This window comes from Anolis carolinensis, chromosome 6 (assembly GCF_035594765.1).
Source record: "Anolis carolinensis isolate JA03-04 chromosome 6, rAnoCar3.1.pri, whole genome shotgun sequence".
Lineage (NCBI taxonomy): Eukaryota > Metazoa > Chordata > Lepidosauria > Squamata > Dactyloidae > Anolis > Anolis carolinensis.
In genome coordinates, this window is record NC_085846.1 from 32,245,223 (window position 1) to 32,265,302 (window position 20,080).

Genomic DNA, 20,080 nt, shown 5'->3' on the forward strand with positions numbered 1-20,080 from the left:
TTGAAGGCCAAAACATCTGGGGACCCACAGGTTGAGAACCACTGATCTAGACTGAATCTGCTTTGCCCATTCCTATTGTAGATAGATCAGAACATTACATAGCAGTTGGATCTCCTCCATTATAAGAGGATACATGATTTTGGGTTTGTGTGCATTATTGTTTTAGATGATATCTAAGAAAAGGTTATTTCCTTACTGTCATTCCCTTTTGTCCCAGAAGGTATCCGATCCCTCGACTCCTTCAGTTCACCAATCCACAAGCAGGGGGGACTCAGTGGCAGAACAGGTATATTGAAACTTTGCTATCAATCAAAACATTAGTGTGGCGTGGGGAAGGTACTGACACAACTTGCACTTTTGGCCCAGTCCCTTTTGGAGACAACCCAAGATTTTATCATTATATTTATTGTATGTGACCTTATTTGTTTTATGATTTGTTTTATTGTCGATTGATTTGTTTTATTGCTATGTTTTTATTTTGTCTGATGTCTGGACTTGGCTCCATGTAAGCCGCCCCGAGTCCCTTCGGGGAGATGGGGTGGGGTATAAAAATAAAATTATTATTATTATTATTATTATTATTATTATTATTATTATTATTATTAAGGAGGCTTGGTTTATAGGACTTATTGTTTGTTTGTTTATATTTTTATAATATTTGTATTGATTGTATTGTACAGAAAAGACACACACAAACCAAGCAAACATGACATAATTCAATTAAACAATAAATACAAAGATACTTCCTTCTGTCTCTTTGAAGTCTTCTTGTGCTCCATTTGGTATAAAGAGAAACTTAAATGTACAATGTTTATTTTTGCTTACAGAGACTACTTATTCCTTCAAATATTTCTCTACTATCTCCCACTACCGGTTTGTAGTTTTGTACAAAATTTTGCCATGCAAAACTACAGCATGTCTCCTCCATACTCCCTGTGCCCCAAAACCAACCTTTTGGGTAATGTATATTTATTGGCCAGTGGGTAGTGGGCAGGGTAATGGAGAAGTGTCCATCTGTGTTTCTGTTGCTGGACACATCATGTTGAAGGTGACATTCTGCAATGAGTTCAGCTACAAAGCTGGACACTTCCCCACTGCTGCTCCCCGCACTTCGCTGCTCAGTGTGTCCACATACATGGACTTGTGAAGTTTTACTATCTTGCTTTTCTGCAGGTGGTAACCGAAGAGACCGCATCAACCCTACCTCCCAAGACTGCTGCCGCCTCTATTATTTGGGTAAAAAGGAAAAGATAAGAGCAAAATCCAGTCCAGTATTAAAAAAAACTCTTGCCTCATGACATCTCCCCATCTCACCCAAAAGTTTATGTTGTATACATTGCCCTTGATGTACCTCTTATGGAATTATAGTATTTCCCAAACTCTGATCTTTCAGATGTTTCATTGGCCAAGATAGGTGGGGCTTCAGAGAGATGACGTCCAAAACAACTGGAGGTCTAGAGTTTTGGAATTTTTGTGCTAATAGGTGCCATTAATGTCCCCCTTTGCTAAACCATTCCTGGTAAATGCTGCCTCAGATGTCCTCTCATCTGCTATGAATCTTATTCCCTTTGACTCTTTTTGAACAGCCATTTGGAAAATTGATAGATGAATGAATTACATACAGGCTCAGCCTTCTTCCATAAGAAGAAGGTAAGCCTGCTGCCACTAAGTTAGTTATCTCACATCGTTTTGCCACAATTGATAATTAAATGGGCATCATCTTATATTACAGGAGACATCAGAAGACTTGATAAGCTCAGTTCAGCATTCCACCGTTAGAGAGGACTCTGAGACAAAACAGGTATATTATTTGATTTTGGTTACCAGGTGTGCTCCTGCCTTATTGTGGTCTTATTGTGAATTTTAAGTTATTATTTGAAACTAAGAGTTTTATTCATGATTTTTCACTTTGCTGAATTAGCTAAGTATCCTTCAAACTCAATGTAAGTACCCCAGTGAGGTAGTGTGGGGCTTCATGTCATCCCTCACTTGAGTTCCCAGATAGCTAAGCCTGGTCACAAATTTTAGGGTTGGGACTTTCTTTTCCAGTTCTTGGAGTGAATGGGAGGAACTCAGGGTGAAAGTACTGCCTTGAAAAATGGGTGTATATTTATTGTTCTCTAGTGACATACAATGTTGACAATCAGGAAGGAGTTATTAAAAGCTGTTTTTATTACTGTATGCAAATATAGTTAATGTTAAACATATCATGAGTAATAGCATCACTGGGTTCTTTCCCTTGTACTGTGATCTGGGTCTGGTAGCCAGACATTGGTGATAGTACAAGTGGAAGTCCTTAGTGACATCCCAGAAGTTCATCCTCAGGTCTAAGGATCTGATCCTGAAAACTCAGGGCCAGGGTAATCCTGGCTTCGCAACCACATCCATCATTGTTAGCTGCAGGTATGAAATGGCCTATCACTAGTGTAACTGCTTTTTCTGCCTTCTGCTTAGGCGAACAGCCTTTCACAGTGTGTCTGCCCTGCAATTCCTGGCCCTCAAGGTCCCAAGGTGAGTCTCTTTTTTTCTTAACCCTCTCAGTTTGCTGTGGTAAAAAAAAACTATATAATTCACCCATTGTCTAATATACACAAGAGAGCTTTCGCGTGTGCCTCAGGAACATGGGCTATGACTACGAAAGAACTTCTTAGGTCTTTCTGGAGTAAAACAAGGCCACATCTTCCCTGGTAGTGTTGCTACCATCCCTTGGTGCCGTTAATGCCTTTAAGGCAGATGTGTACAACCCTATCCACATACAAACATTAGGCTTATCCCAGAAATCCTGTTCAAGACCCCAAAAGTGTTTGGATTTGGGAAGCTGAGTTGCCGGAGGAAAGAGGGGCTAATATTTTACCTGTCTTAGCAACCTCAATGGCATTTCTAATTTGTAACTGGTGATACCAGTTGTTTTAGGTTACTGGTAGAAGAGGCAGAGAAGACTTTTAGCTTTTCCTTCTTAGTACTCCACACTTGGATTGCTGCATTTGGACCTGTATTGGCAGGGCAGTTACAAGTAGCAAAACATGAAATGGGTTTCAAGTTAATACTGGCTTCTGTTCAATCACTTTAGCCAGTGCTTCTCAACCTATGTCCCACAAGATGTTTTTGATATCAACTCTCAAAATCTCTTAAAATTGATCATGTAGGCTGGGTCTTCTGGGAATAGAAGTCCAAAAATATCTGGAAGACCTAACAATGAAATTGTGAAGCACAGCAAAAGTGTGGGATGTGCCATTTGGTGGAGACCCTTAGCTGTATCTGCATTATGTTTTTAAAACAAGATCTTTTATGCAACAGGGAAACAAGGGAGACCCTGGCCTACCAGGCCAGAGAGGACTACCTGGGGAAATTGGGAGAACAGGCAGTCCTGGCCACCCAGGTTCTCCAGGACCTCCAGGACCACCAAGCTTCCCACTTCCAGGAACACCAGGTTGTGCAGGTACCAGCAATGGAGATGGCAGGTCTGAGGTGAGATTTTCTTTTTTTTAGGTGGCTGATGGGGGAAGCTGAAAAGTGAGGTGTCTACAGGAATACATGTACATCAAAAGCTCGGAATGCTTACTTTTAAGGAAACTACAGTTCTGAGAACCCTTTAGGCCAGTGGTTGCCGACCTGTGGGTCTCCAGATGTTTTGGCCTTCAACTCCCAGAAATCCTAACAGCTGGTAAACTGGCTGGGATTTCTGGGACTTGTAGGCCAAAACACCTGGGGACCCACAGGTTGAGAACCACTGCTCTAGGCTATAGGCCATGGTCTATGGTATCTAGGCAATGCTGCAACTGAAGTAGTATTTCCAAGCTCTAGTTTGCTATATCATCAATTGCTTGTGAAGATTTTTTTTAAATGAAGACTTGGGGGTGGATTGAGACCATGGTAGAAGTATGATGGAGCTTTAGCCCTTTGTCCCACACTTGTATTCAGCTTTTAGTAGGGTCCTCACCCACATTGTGGTCATTGGGAGAAAAAGCTGTTATATATACCAGATGAAAAAGTTGTTATTTACACCACTGCCTTAGCAATGGAAGTTTTCCTTAATATACAAATCATCTGTGCGGATCAGAACCATAGTTTGGGATTTTGTTTGTTTAGATTGCAAATGCCATGCATTCCAAAAAAGTAAATTTTCTAAGTTTGCATAAAAACTACAAATGGTCATGGACTACAACCCTTCTAACACTTCACCTGCCTTGATTTATTGATTCATACTGGGCTCCTGTGGTTGCCTTCTTCACATATGTCTGCTAAACCTTTTTCCTGCCAGTTGCCCATTCCTGCCTTTGGGGAAAGGGGGTTAGACACACATCCAATGCCTGCCAATGTTGACATGCTTTGCGGGCATGCTAGAACAGGCTGTGAGGATAATCATTGATCAATCCCATTGCCCTCCACCTATAGAAGAATGAAATGCTCAAGGAGGTGGGATTTTCTTCCTTTGAAAGTTCCTGTTTTCAAAAAACAATAACACTATGCAACACGATTTTAGCTCTTGGGTTATAAATGTCATTTCCTAATTGGTTCTATCATAAAAACATGGAAAAGGTTTATTAAACTGCAAAAAAATGTTTTTGTGGGACATTCTGCAGCATATTTTGTTATCTTTTTTCAATAAATATCTCCTAGAGTCTCAACCAATTGAACATAGTTTGTGGCAGCCACGAAAATGAAGTTTCTGGAGTATAACAACTACTTTCAAAGGTAGTACTGCACAATTAAACAGGAAATAACACTTTCAAACCAGGAACAGATTTTTTTTCAAATTTTGTTACATAGCATAATCATATGAATTCCCACCTGCAGTCTGAACTAGAGAAGCTCAGGCACACATTTTCCATGTCAGTAACTATTAGCCTTTCAGTTTGGTTTTGGTGGAACTGGAAAACTTTATGTATACTTTACTAGTCTACCGGAGATAATACGTGAGTTTTTCCTCTGTCTCTTAAAATATCGCTCATATACCTCTGTCATTTTGGACCTTTTCTAGGGACCACAGGGTTTACCGGGCCACCCAGGTCCACCTGGGCCTCAAGGATACCCTGGACCAGAAGGCCCTCAAGGACCCCCTGGTCTCCCAGGACATGAGGGCCAGCAAGGGGCACCAGGCCTCCCAGGTGCATCAGGACAGCCCGGACCACCAGGATCCGCTGGAGCCCCAGGCATGCCAGGACCAGGAGGGGCAGAGGGTTCTCAAGGACCCATGGGCCACGAAGGACACCCAGGGCTTCCAGGCCCTGTAGGGCCACCAGGAGCTCCAGGCTTTCCTGGACAAGAAGGTCCTCCTGGACGAGAAGGGCCTCCAGGCCAAAATGGGCCAAAGGTAACCATTGGTGTGGACAGGGGAGCATGAGGGGAAAAAGAATGAGAGAATAATATTAGGGGAGAGCCAAATACCATAAAATGGGGAAGGCTACTCTGACTATAAGTGTTCAGGAGTTGTAATCCAACTACATCTTGGAAGCAGAGTTACAAAAATCATAAACTGGAAATGTGGAGTTGGTACCCAAAGCACAATGCAAACAAATTTGAAAATGTAGTAAGAAGAAATGATGATGTCCCTTCATTTGGTGTGACAAGTGCAGTGTTGCAATTTCTTTTTAGGATTATTTTAAAGCAATGACGAGATAAGTGTGGCCCACTCGTCACAGGATATCCAAAAAAAAATTTAACCCCCCCCCCCCATGACTTTCTAGGAGTGTTTACCACTTTGGGGGGAATCTCTCGTCCATTTTAGAACCAGGAAGAGCAGGTGAGCTCCCTCTGTCAGTTCCAGCTCCCCATGCAGGAACATGAGAGAAGTCTCCCACAAGGATGGTAAAACATCAAAACATCCGGGCGACCTCTGGGCAATATCCTTGCAGACAGCCAATTCTCTCACACCAAAAGTGACTTGCAGTTTCTCAAGTCACTCCTGACGCACACACAAAATTCCTACGTCTTGCCATTGCAGGGTGAAAAAGGTGAGACTGCCCTACAAGGACCTCCAGGCAATCCAGGAATGGATGGCGAAAAGGGATCTCGGGGTCTTCCAGGCCCCATGGGACCTCCAGGCCTACCTGGGGAAAGTAAGGTGAGTGGTAGGCAGCCTGGTCCAGAGTGTTTACTTTATTTTTTCCCTGATAGCCATCTTGGTTTGGGTGCATATGGTAAGAAAAATTCCAGGGCACTGAAAATCGAGGCTGTGTGTGCTTTTTTAAATCTCAGGTTTCTAGATTTGTAAACTGTAAAAAATAATAATAATAAACTTAAAAATACATGGAATAGATTGTGGTTGCTTTTAAAGACTAGATAGAAGGAGAAATTCTGCATCAGATAGATATATCAGGACCTGCATACCTCATTATCCTTCACCATTAATGATGCTGCCTATGGTGAGCGGTAAATGCAGTATGACACTATAGGGCCATATTATCCCCATCCCTGCTTAACTCACCTTTATTTGTATATTGCCATAACATTTTGGGCTGTAGCTTTCACAATCCCCCAACCAACACAGCTAGCTGAGCGTTCTGGAAGTCACACTCATTTAAAAAGTAATTTTCCATATTCCAATATTAACAGTTGGGTTATTGGCTCTTGTTTGTGTGCTTCTTAACAGATTTGACTGATGCCTTTGCTTTTCTTCTTGTAGTGTGATACTCAGTCAAGACTTTTGGGGCCTCCAGGACTTAAGGTAAGCCAAGACCTGGATACCAAACTATTAGCATGGCTGTTGTTGGAAGTTGGCAGGCACATGTACCAGGATCCAACACTCCTGGCTTTCCTTCGTTCTATCTGACCAGGTTGAGGGAAGGACTTCAACATGACCTTGTGGATGTTCACTAGATGCAGATTTTTATGAGGATGGCTGCACAAAATATGCATGCATAGCACAATTTTAAGAAAGAACTAATGTTCACAAAAATATAACTGGTTATCTCCAGTTGCCTTTCTCTTGAACCAGGATTGGAGTACCTCCATATGTTTTGGAATACAGCACTCATCTTTCTGACACTTTGCCATATTATCTCAGCCTGATAGGAATTGGGGTCTAGCCTTTGGAGAACCATACATTTAGGTAGCCCTGTCCTATATTTTCCTCCCTGTTAAGAGCTTCTCTCCTTCCAACCAAGGACACTATGCAAGATGTCTTTAGTAGAGCTTTTCTTCTGCATTGCTGTTATCATTGAATCAGATTTGGAAGCGACCTCATGAGCTATTCAATTCAACCCACTACCATGTGTCCTGTGTTTTAATCTTAGTTCTGTGTATTGTATTTTAATATGTATTTTATAGAAATATGTTTTAATACATGAATTTTATAGGAAAAGGTTTAATATGTGTATTTTATGGAATGTTTACAATGATTATGTGTTTTTAACTCTGTTGTAACCTTCCTTGAGATACAAGGAGAGGCAGGTAGGAAATACAATGGTGATGATTATGATGATGATAATGCAGGGATCTGCATAACAGAATCTGCTTTAAAAACATCAATGGAGGAGATTCCACCACACTTCAAGTCATTTACCTGATACTTCCCTGGAGCCAATCTACCCAACTCCCAGCTGAAGAGTGCAAAGCAAATGGAACAAATATCAATCCCCATATTATTGTCAATTCTTGAGATGCTAGAAGAGGGCAGATGAATAGGAAACAAGAACTAAGAGGAAAAGCAATAGGGCAAGGGAGACCCCAGGATTGGCAATATTCTCCTTGAAGCGAGGCGCAGACAGCATAGGTCCCCGCAATACCAACTTGATACCAGCAACAAGTCTTCCCAAGAACAGTGTTAAATGGAAGGGACTGCCATCATAATGGTTATTAATTCAGGATAGTGGGGGTCCTTGAGAAATCATAAATCAGCCTGTGAGAATCATCTAGTTTTATGGTAGCATTCTAGAAGTCTGGGATTAAATTCAACGTGTTCCCTAAATTTGCAAAGGGAGGTATCATTCACAGTAAAGTCATCTTCTAATGTAAGAATCATGGCTTTTCCTTCCCCTGCCCCAGTGCTGAAATGCTATGGTTCTGGTGTAATCGGTATTTCCATGTTTTTAGCTCAGGAAGACCAGAACTTGTGGTGTGGACACCTGTTCATTCATTTTCATTTTATTTTATTTTTTGCTTTTGTTTTGCAGGGTGAAAAGGGGGACCCAGGAGAGCTGGTACGTAATTGTGAAGGCAATACTCCTGTCCTTTGAGACACAATGGTGGAAAGGGGGTTGCATTTGGTTGTTTTAACATTTATTCTGTTTTCACACAGGATTGCCGCAGCTGCTGTGGAGAAGGCACAAGAGATGGAAGTTTCCCTGATGCCTCTGGCCCATCTGACCCCTGGGTGCCTTTTAACTACCATAAGGTATTTCTGGAGACATCTGCATCCCATGAAAACATAAATATGGTATTCTGGGATGATAGGTTCTTTGGTGAATTGTAATCTGAAAAGACAACTATAATTGGAGTTGTAGCATATAAAATAAGGAGCCCCCAGTGGTGCAATGGATTAAAGCACTGAGCTGCTGAACTTGCTGTCTGAAAGGTTGGTGGTTCGAATCTGGGGAGCGGGGTGAGCCCCCACTATTAGCCCCAGCATCTGCCAATCTAGCAGTTCGAAAACATGCAAATGTGAGTAGATCAATAGGTACTGCTCCAGCGGGAAGGTAATGGCGCTCCATGCAATCATGGAGGCGTCTATGGACAACGCCGGCTCTTCGGCTTAGAAATGGAGCTGAGCACCAAACCCACAGACTCGGACTCAACTAGACTTAATATCAGGGGAAAACCTTTACCTTTACTTTAGTATATAAAATAAGAGTTCCAAACTGTTATTTTAAAGCAAGTGTTGGCCTAAGGAGCTACACTGACTTCTTCCCAGAACTGTTGAGAGTCGTACCCTCCTGGTGTCCCCTCTAAGCACCATTGATGCAATATTTGTGTGTATATGTGCCTTTGAGTAACATATTAAGATATAACCTCATGAATTTCAACAGATTTTCTTAGGCAAGGAATACTCCGCAGTATTTTTGCTAATTCCTTGCTCTGAAGGATTGCCTACAGTACCTAGGATTTGTTGGTGTTCTCCTATCTAAGTACTAACCAGGGCTGACCCTGCTTAGCTTCCAAGATCAGGAGAGATCTGTTGCTTTACAACCTTTTTGAAAAATGTTATTTAAGCAAAGCTCCTTGTGCCCTCTAGGGGCTGTTGTGCACAATTTCACTGTCTTTTTAGACCCTCCTGGGCTGTCTTTATGTCCAGGAGAGACTATTTTTCGAACTAGTAGTAAAATTTAAGTTGAATTGCAGTTTGTTTCCAGCTTAAGAAAGGCCTCTCCTGAGGCTAAAAAAGACCAGTTACACCTAAGCTGTAAACATGGCAAAATGGCTTCCATATCCCATTTTTTGAAACGTTATTATTGTTGTTTTGCTGAATAATGACCTCGGGCCACACTTCCCTCACACATTTTATCTCTGTGATCTAGCAATGGCTGGAGGACTTGTTGGGTTTTCCAGTTTTTACTACCATGCTTTCCCTCTCTTCATCTCACCGAATGTGAGTTCTGAGAGGCTGGAGAAAGTTTTGTGCAAAAGTATCTGTATTTCATGTTGTTGTGAGCTCACCTTTTCAGTATGTGGTGGGAAGTCTAGAAGCCGTGCTTTTGTGATGCGATATTTGCTATGTTTACAAATAGACAAGCAGAGCATAAGAGTAGTGACTAGACAATTCCTTTGGCAGGCAGTAAATTGGCTGATCCATATCAAATGTCCATAATGTCCAGTCTCGAGAGTTGAAGCAGAAAAAAACACTATGGATATGTACGTATTCCAAAATGACAGTGGTTTGGATCTATCAGCATAGATTAATAAAGCTTTTCAATGAGAAAAGAGCAACTTAAAGAAATTTTAGAATATGACAACTGGTTGCTGAGTTTGCATCTTTCTCTCCTTCATCCTTCTCTAGAATGGCAAAGGAGATACAGAGCTATATGGTGCAGTCATGAAACTTGTAAGTTAGTGCTAGTATTTTCCTACAATTCTGGGTTTGGATTTGATTTTGCAGCATCCAATTATATCCAGGGTCCCTAGAACTGTTTTTAAATTGTGGGGTGCTCAAGACAAGCAGGCAGGTCATTGCAAATGTAGTACATATTTGCATATGACAGAATACAGTAATAATACTAATAATAGTACTAACTGAAGCCATTAACAATGTGACTACTATGAAAACAATGAAAAAATAATTATTGGAATATTATAAACGTTTGTGAAGCATAATGTATCAAGAAAAATGAATTATATTTCTATATCTAAATGCTTGATACCGGAAGTATTTTGAATTTTATGTTTTTTTCTAATATTGGAATACATGAGATATCTTGGAGATGAAATCCAAGTCAAAACACACAATTCATTTATGTTTGTGTCATACATGCATAGCCTGGAGGTAATGTTATATAATATTTTAAATAATTTTATGCATGAAACAACATTTGTGTACACTGAACCATAAGAAAACATGGCTCACTACCTTGGCCACCTATGTGTACAATTTCAGATTTTGGGGTATTTCAGATTTTGGAATTCCAAATAACAGATAAAATTACCTCCAGGCTATGTGTTTATGGTGTCAATGAAACATAAATGAGTTTCATGTTCACCTTTGAGTCTATCCTCAAGATCATATTATGTAACTATAATTCAAAATCTGAAAAAATCCAAATTCCAAACACTTCCGGTCCCAGGATAAGGGATATTCAATCAGTGCAATTGATTAGTCTTTTAACAATGACAAGACACATCAAGGAGGGAGCAATGGTCTAAGCTCTCCACAGAATGGAGTAAATTATAGGAAATATTCAATGTGCCAAAAATGAATCCAGCATTTGTTCTCTGCAGTTAACTACTACTATGTCTTCTTTTCCTCTCCATCCAGGGTCCTCCAGGTCCTCCAGGAAGTCCAGGACTACCTGGTCCCCCCGGTCCACCCGGACCACCCGGTGTTGTTTACCTCAATGTAAGTGATCTCACTTCTACAGTCATAAGTGACAACACTCTTCTAAATCTGGGTTGCTGGAAGTTTTCCGAGCTGTATGGCCATGTTCCAGAAGCATTCTTTCCTGATGTTTTCCCTGCATCTATGGCAGGCATCCTCAGAGGTTGTGAGGTATGTTGGAAACTAGGCAAGTGGGGTTTATATATCTGTGGAATGTCCATGGTGGGAGAAAGAACTCTTGTCTGTTTGAGGCAGGTGTGAATGTTTCAATTGGCCACCTTGATTAGTATTGAATAGCCTTTCAGCTCCAAAGCCTGGCTGCTTGCTGCCTGGGGAATCCTTTGTTAAGAGGTGTTAACTGGCCCTGATTGATTCATGTCTGGAATTCCTCTGTTTTCTGAGTGTTGTTCTTTATTTACTGTCCTAATTTAAGTGTTATTTAAATACTGGTAGCTAGATTTTGTTCATTTTCATGGTTTCCTCCTTTCTGTTGAAATTGTCTACATGCTTGTGGATTTCAATGGCTTCTCTGTGTTCCAGACATGAATCAATCAGGACCAGCTAACACCTCTCAGCAAAGGATTCCCCCAGGCAGTAAGCAGCCAGACCTTGAAGCTGAAAGACTATTCAATGCTAATCAAGGTGGCCAATTGAAACATTCACACCTTCCTCAAACAAACAAGAGTTCTTTCTCCCGCCCTGAACATTCCACAGATATATAATCCCCACTTGACTCGTTTCCAACAGACCTCACAACCTCTGAGGATGCCTGCCATAGATGTGGGCAAAACGTCAGGAGAGAATGCTTCTGGAACATGGCCATACAGCCCGGAAAACTCACAGCAACCCAGTGATTCTGGCCATGATAACCTTCAACAACACTCTGCTAAATGTTGCATGAATGCAACTATGATCCAATGTAAAGAAAATGGGAGCAGGCTGCAGTTGCATTATTCTTGAATGATGCCTTGTAGAATATCTGGGACCCAATTTTTCACTGTTTTCATTAAGGAAAAGAAAGATCCTTTTAAACAGATTCAGATAAAGTAAAAGAACATCCCATATGCGGTGTAGTGCCTGGCTCAGGAGTTTTAAACTTTGTTCAGGTGAACTCTGGGATTCTTTGGAAAGTTATCATGAAATAATCAGTAATGTCTCTTCCTTGAAGGCAATTATGTCCAGCCTTTTACTACTGAACTGGAATGTGCTGCCACAGCATGAAGTTAGGTGTGTTTGGGTTCAAGGGAGGAAAAACAAAGTTCTGGCCAAGCATGAAGCAAATCTGCATTCTAAAGCAAGGAAGACCATTTCCTTTTTTTTAAAAAAAAATGGCTTATTTTCATTACTTCTTAATACATTTTCATCGCATTATTTACACTTATTTCGGTTAGGTGCAGATATTCATAAACCTTTTGTACAAACATTTGTAAAACCTCTAATTAGTATTTCCACTTATTTTTCTTTGGTGCAAGTACATATAGGGCATTTTGTATCCAGCATTCCTAGATATTATTCTTTTCTTTTGTTTATATCTTGATCTTTTACATAGCCTTTATCTTATTCAGATTTACTACTAGATTTTTAAGCAAACCATAATAAAAAATAAAGAAAAATAAAATAAAATCCCCATGTTATCCCACCCCCACAATCTCACCCCCACCCACCCAACTCCCCAACCACATTTTCCACTATATTGTTATTTTTAGCTATGTGCACAATTCTCTTAATTTCTTTATAATATTTATATTGGCTTTTATCCTTTTTCACCCATTCTATATATGTTGTCCATTTGTTTTTTTATTTCTTCTTTTTATCCTCTTGCATATCCCCTTTTGTTGTACTTGTCATAATTTGAAATATAACCTATTCATATATAATTGTTCCAGTTCTCCGACGTCCACTTTTTTTCACCTTTTTACTCCATGCAACTACTGCTTGTCCAGCTTGAATCATAGTTTTAAACAGTTCTTGTTCTTTTCCACTAATTCTTGTGTTTCCTAATATTCCCATTGGTATCATGTCTAAATTTCCTTTCATAGGTATTTTTAATATCCTTTCCATCATTTTTGTTATTGTTTCCCAGAATGGGGTTACTTTTCAACATTCCCACCAGCATTCTGCTTTTATTTATTATTTATTTATTTACAGTATTTATATTCCGCCCTTCTCACCCCGAAGGGGACTCAGAGCAGATCACATTGTACACATATAAGGCAAACATTCAATGCCATATCAACATAAAACAAAGACAGAGACAGATGCAGAGACAATTTAAACCTTTCCCAGCTTCCTAAGGGTATGCTTGATTCCGGCCACAGGGGGAGCAGCTGCTTCATCATCCACTGTGACTGCAACTTCCTCATTCCAACAGTGGCTGAATTATTTTTATGGTGTCGTAAATTAGCTTCCCCAAATATAAGTGGTACCTAAATTTTCTACTTGATCGATGCAACTATTTTTCGGGTTGTTTAAGTCAACAACGAGCAGGGGCTATTTTTTATTTTATTTTAATTGTCGGGTGCTCACCCCGACACAGGCTGGCCTCAAACTCCAGGTCAGAGTGATTTATTGCAGTTGGCTGCTAACTTGCCTGCGCCACAGCCCAGCCCGTGACTGAATCTGCAGGGAAGTTTTACATTCCATCCCTCCTGTCCTCTCTTCCCACCAAGTTAATTGAATGTAAAATAGTTTTGCACTCTGAACACAAGTATTTGTATCTATTAGGAATGCTTCTGATAAAGTTGAGATGGGACTTGCACCTTTTCCCTTCAACCTGTATTTCAACTCACCCACTTTCACTTTTGAAGTCTAGTTTGCCTTCTGATGCTTATTGATATTTTTCTTTTCAGAGAGTATATCCTGTTCCACCCAGACCTCATTGCAAGCAGCCAGTAAGTTGACAAGATCATATGGATGCTTTTCTGTCCTGAGAGACATATCCTAGGCCCAGAAGGGATCATCTCTCTTGAAAAGAATCTAGTCCTGAACAAAATTACCAGAGATGGTGCATCGAGACATAACAATCTGAAACACTCTTGTTTGTTGAATGTAGACCAGGACTGAGAGATGTGTGACCCTTTATGATGTTGCTGAACCACACCATTCATCATGCTCATCATGTTTATCAATTGGAACACATAGGATGCAACACAGGGGGAAAATGCTAACACAAAATTGTCCCATTCCCATTCTGGAATTCCCACCCCGTGCTTCTATTGATATTGTTGTTTTAAAGGGAAAAACATCAAACTCCCATATCCTGTTTAATTTGACTTTTAGGATACCCGTGGATGTCTGGATGGCCATCTGTCGGGGATGTTTTGAATGTGATTTGCCTGCTTCTTGGCAGGAATTGGACTGGATGGCTTATAAGGTCTCTTCCAACTCTATGATTCTATGATTCTGTGCCCTGATTCAAGAATAGGATTCAGCACCTTGGATAGCTCAATTAGAAAATGCTTGTGCCATCTATTTAGGATTCTGATTGGCATGCTTTGCTCCTGACTTTCTTTCCACAGTGTTCCAAGGTAGTTCTACAAATAAGAAATTGCTTTGAAATATATTGTTTAACTTCACTTGTCGTAGTAATAAGGTATATACACATGCTCACATCCTGTACTGGGGTAGATGCTTCTTCATGCTTTCCTCTTACCATATTCATCTGTCTCCTCTACTTTCTTCCAGATGACTCAGGACTCAACTGCAGATTCAGGTGCAAGCCTTTTTCCTCTACATATTTAGAACAAATACTTAACCACGTGTTTCCAGTTTTGCATGTCTTGAATGATCTTGCATTCTTTCCTTAGTTCTGCTGGCATATATTGGGGTTGGTCAGTGCCATTCTGCAGTTATGCATATGATCAGTGCATGGATGGGAAAAGCATGATCTCTCGTCGACTTTTTGAATGCTCCGAGGTCCTGTGCCTTCCTCCAAATTTGGAAGAGGCTACAGAAACAGTTTACGTTTTTATCACCAAGTTGCAGGGAGGGACAGATTTGGGACAATTTGTCAGACTTGAGACAATTTTCAAGTGGTGCTACTGGAGAAAAGAAATTTGATCTGATAGTCATATTTAAATATTCAAAGGAATACCATCCTGATTTTAAAAAATTGATATCTTTTCGGTTAAATGCAATGGCCTCCCCAACTAGCAATCTATTTAAACAGTAAATTGTTACTCCTGGAGATGTCATTCTTTCTTTTGGGCTAGAAGAAAAAAGATCTATGGAGTCTCCATGGACTGAAGTCTCCAAAACCAACTGTGAGAGGCCATACTTTGCCCATTCCTGGATTATATCTCTTTCAAAAGAGAAAGAACATTTATTTTTGTCTTGTCTTTTCTGTGCAGATGATGCTGAGCTACCGCAAAAGGATTCTTCCACTGGAAGCCAGTACGGATTTAAGGTATGTTGCATTGATAGTGTGTTAGATTCCACCTATAGATCCCTTCAGATATTTTGAACTATATCTTCTATCAGCGTCACCTATTCTAACCGATGGTCAGGAATGTTGAGAACTTTAGTCTAAACCCTCTGAAATTAAAGGGAAAGTGCAATTTCACAAAATCAGTAAAATCAGTTTCTGAAATACACAAAAATCAGTTTCTAAAATACACAAGCAGGTCTTTGAAACAATTGAAAACCTTCCTTTTTTACCAAAGGATTAAGAGAATATAATCCTTTCTTAAATAATTTCAGCTATATAGAAAAAAGAGGATTTTCTTCAGGTTGTTATTGAGACAGACAGTAGTGTAATATACAGGAACAACTGCCCCTCAAAAAGGGCTTCTCTGTTCTCTGACTTTTGCACCAATCCTGAGAGCAGTTTTGGGGTGGTGGATTTTCTCAGTGTAATATATTGTTTTGAGCTACCCTTAATATAAAATATTTGGGAATTGCTCTGTCTTGGTTTGGGAATGAAGATCCATTAGCTTTACAAAAGACCTGCTCCTGATTGAATTGAAAAGCTTTATCATTAGTTTGCTAACACGAATCAACATACAGCAGTGTGCATTTCGGAATCTGAGATTAGTGTGTTTGTGTGTGTGTGGTTTTAGGTACCATCAATGCTTCAAAATTTACCACAAGTTGATGGAGGTTGAAAATGTTGCCAATAGAACAAACTACTTCATTTATTTATTTATTTACAGTATTTATATTCCGCCCTTCTCACCCCGAAGGGAACTCAGGGCGGATCACGTTACACATATAGGCAAACATTCAATGCCTTATAACATAGAACAAAGACAAACAAACATAGGCTCCGAGCAGGCCTCGAACTCATGGCCTCCTGGTCAGAGTGATTCATTGCAGTGATTCATTTCAGCTGCTCTCCAGCCTGTGCCACAGCCCGAGCCCTGTAATAACATTAAGATTGTTATTACAGAATCTAACATCTCCCAACTCAAGGATTTTTTTAAATCCTTTTCCCAGTCCACTAGATGTGTTATGGTAATGTTTCTCTTAAAGACATCTTTTCTTTTCCTCTTTGCAGAGCACCTCCTGGACTTTCAAGTCAAAAGAGCTGATGTTCAAATCTGCTTCTTCCATCCCTGAAGGCAGCTTGGTCTATGTCAGTGAAGGGAATGAAGCTTTCTTCCGGACTCCCAAGGGATGGAGCAAGCTTCTGGTAAGATTTGTTAGGATGCCAAAACAATTCTCACTTACTTACTTAGGCGATTTCTCGTAGCCAGAGGATGATGGCCCTCCAAATGTAGTGTCTTAGCAGTGGATACATAGGTGGCTGTGGAGACCTATTCTTGACCTGCATGTTCTTCCGCAGTGAGGACATCAGTTTCCAGATGGAAGGCGGTCCCGGTCAGAGTTGGCTTGACTCACCTTCCTCTTGGCACGCTTCTCCCTTAAGCCTTCCCTTCATGCCTCTTTGAATTCTGAAGCACTGCTAGTCAAAGCTGACCTCCAGTTAAAGTGCTCAAGGGCCAGGGCTTCCCAGTTCTCGGTGTCTATGCCACAGTTTTTAAGGTTAGCTTTAAACCCATCTTTAAATCTCTTTTCCTGACCACTGTCTCTCAAAACAGTTGCTATACTCCCAACTCAGAAATGGGAAACATAAAGCCAAAACACTTCAATTCGAGGGGATTGATAGAATTTGGTATCTGAAAGAGGAAATCTCCATAAACATGTGTGACTTCGTAGATGTCAAATGCATCAGGCCTGCTTATGTATTCTGCAATGTAACTTGAGGGGAAATGCTCCACAGCATCTGCAGAATTAACTTGGTTTATTTGTTTGAGTTCCCTGGCAATTCTGGCTGTGATGGCAAAGTTTGCGAACAACTTTGTTTTGCATTTATTTAATCATTTTTGCCTGTTCTTATCACTTAATTCAGGTAGACGATTCAGAAATGGCATTAGTGGGAGATGACCCTTCAGTGTCTACAGAAAGAAATCAGGTAAGGACTTGTGCCAGGTTCTGAAGTTGTGCTAATACCTGCTCGATTATTGTCTTTACAAAGCATTGGTCCTGCAGTTTCAATAAATGGGTTAAATGTTTTGCACAAGAAAAAGACACAAAAAGATAAGCAGTTTTCAACTATTTTAGCCAAAGAGAAAAAAACCTAGCAAGTATTATCCCATTTAAGTAACCCACATGGACAGCAAAGTTAACTACTGGAAAGTAGTAATAAGATGAAATAACACAATACTTTTGGAGTAAGGACACAATCTATCTGTTAGCTTACTTGCTTATTTGTTTATTCATTTATAAAATGACTCCTTTACATGGTAACATCTCATTCCAGCCTCAGCTGGAATTTAAGTTTTCTTAACAGCTACTGAATTAGAAAACAAATGGTGGGAGCTCTAGTCAAAACTTAGCTTTCCCAGCTCTGGCCGAGAATAAAGTGTGTTGGATTGTATGTGTTGTACACATACAATATTGCAGTCTGTTGTAAACTACCTTTAATCAAAAGGTGGGATATAAAATTCTGAATAAATAATAATTTCTTGCTGTTTCTTTAGGCCCCAAGGGATGAACGCCAAACGGCAATCCAGAGTGCTCCAATCAAGATGTCCAACAGGATACCTTCAGTAAGTTCAGAGATGCATGTAAAGAGACAAAACTGCTGGCACGAGTCGTCAACAATATGCACTGTTTCAGACAAAGATTCTGGTTGCTAACACAATTGGGATCTTTATTTGGAGCAGGGCAAGGGGAAGAAACACCCAAAAAGCAGACAGGCAAGGCCAGGTTAGAGAGCTCACTTGCTGTGAAATGTACCCGAGCCAGCCCTAGGTAATTTTGAAGTGTAAGCAAGCAGTATTTCTGGCGCCCCCCCCCCCCCCAAACCAGTCACTCGCCGGTTCTCTCCTCGTCCAGCCCCCACCCTCCTTCCTCGCTGCAAGGAAGGGGTTTGAGGCTTTGGCCAGGAGAGAACCGGCGTTTCTCTCCTCCCCAAAGCCCCAAACCCCTTTCTCGCTCGAGGAAGCGATTTGGGGCTTTGGCCAGGAGGGATCTGGCGTTTCTCTCCTCCCCAAAGCCCCAAACTCCTTCCTCGCTCGAGAGAAGATGAGGCATTCCCCTCCCTCTTTTTGCAGCTGGAGTCTGGACACCTGAATGCACCTCAATTGCACCCCCCAGACTTTGGCGCCTTTGGAAACTGCCTACTTCGCCTAACAGTTGAACCATCCCTAAATGGACCATGGATTATCTTTTTTCCTTTTCTAAGCATCTTGGCAGGTGGAACCAATGCTGTTGGGAAGCTAACGTATCCTAGTTCACTGCAAGTTTATAAAACCGAGCAGTAGAATAATTACCAACTTTAGAGGGGTCTAGGTAGAGAAGGAAATAGCATGGATGTTAAAGTTCTTCAGCCCCTACTTTGGGGGACTCCAACACCAACCCTGAGACTAGCCCAGATAACTCAGGAGCAAAAGGACGGGCAGCACACCAACAGAATCCCTATTCTGTCTCAGCTATCAGCCTTTAAATATATACTCACTCAAACCTTACAGACTATGAGATCCATTGATCTCCTTCTATATCTCCCTCTGCCCATGATGACTCCAATGTCAACTGTCCTGGTTAACCTACTCTCACTGTTGAATCATTTCATCCTTATGTATGATATAATTATGTAGAATCTCTTCACTTTTCCAGCTCCATCTAGTGGCTCTCAACACCCCACTGACGGGTGACATGAATGGGATTGCCGGTGTTGACCTGCAGTGCTATCAACAGTCACAGGAGGCAAAGCTAAATGGGACCTTCAGGGCTTTCCTGTCCTCGTCCACTCAAAGCCTTTTCTCAATTGTGAAGAGAACTGACAGGGGCTTACCTATTGTCAACCTTAAGGTTAGTGACAAAATGTTATTAACTTCTTATATACAGAGACAGCCATTCTTCTTATGCTACATGCATATGACAGTTGTACAACACTTACCCAATTCTGATATGCTTGGCCCTCAGTATTCCTTAATTCTGCATCCATCTTTTTGTGTTTGCCCAAAAAATCCCCAAAAGTTAACTTTAATTTTGCAATTTTATGTAAGGGGCACCATTTTACTACACCAAATGTATATAATGGGTCTTGCGCATCCAAAGATTTTGGTATCACTGAGGGGTCATACAAAAATCCCAGAAGATACCAAAGACCAATGGTATTTGATGCCATTACCAAGTAGTTGGTTAAGCAGTTCCCAAGCAACTATCTACTATTTATTTCTATTACAGAAAACTGGGGCATTTTGATGTTAGAAAAGTCCTACTTTACAAGAATTCCGTATGTTTCTGGAGGTTTCAGGGCAGTATATTTTGTCTAGATGTTGTTCTTTGGGGCTAAATGTTAGTCTTATGGAATTTGGGCCTGCAAAATGTTGGAGTACCACATGTGTATTGGTTTTATAACTATTACTGGTATTTCTTTTGTAGGGCCAACTATTAGCAAAGAGCTGGAATGCTCTCTTCAGTAGAAATGGCACTTTACACTTCAATTCCATGAGGTTCCCAGTCTACACTTTCAACGGGCACAATGTCATGACGGATCCTACATGGTGAGCTTGGTGTGGGGAGGGAAAACACCCACAGGGATATGTTACTGAGAAAAATGTTCAAAATGAGGCTTCCAAAATATATTTTTGCCATCTCCTTCTAAGG

At 40.7% G+C, this 20,080-nt stretch overlaps 1 protein-coding gene across 4 annotated transcripts in view; it reads left to right on the forward strand.

Moving 5' to 3' along the window:
- Positions 1-20,080, forward strand: part of LOC103279243 (collagen alpha-1(XV) chain) — a 36,012-nt gene that overhangs the window by 12,378 nt on the left and 3,554 nt on the right. Inside the window, exons 4-23 of one of the 4 annotated variants that reach the window (XM_062957921.1) lie at positions 218-286; positions 1,174-1,236; positions 1,733-1,801; positions 2,455-2,511; positions 3,298-3,468; positions 4,982-5,314; positions 5,945-6,064; positions 6,626-6,667; positions 8,115-8,141; positions 8,240-8,335; positions 9,935-9,979; positions 10,907-10,987; positions 13,816-13,857; positions 14,651-14,678; positions 15,316-15,371; positions 16,461-16,595; positions 17,316-17,378; positions 17,947-18,015; positions 19,085-19,279; positions 19,856-19,977. In XM_062957921.1, coding sequence (XP_062813991.1) covers positions 218-286; positions 1,174-1,236; positions 1,733-1,801; positions 2,455-2,511; positions 3,298-3,468; positions 4,982-5,314; positions 5,945-6,064; positions 6,626-6,667; positions 8,115-8,141; positions 8,240-8,335; positions 9,935-9,979; positions 10,907-10,987; positions 13,816-13,857; positions 14,651-14,678; positions 15,316-15,371; positions 16,461-16,595; positions 17,316-17,378; positions 17,947-18,015; positions 19,085-19,279; positions 19,856-19,977 — 1,883 coding nt within the window. The other 3 variants (XM_062957922.1, XM_062957923.1, XM_062957924.1) reach the window with 3 other exon arrangements.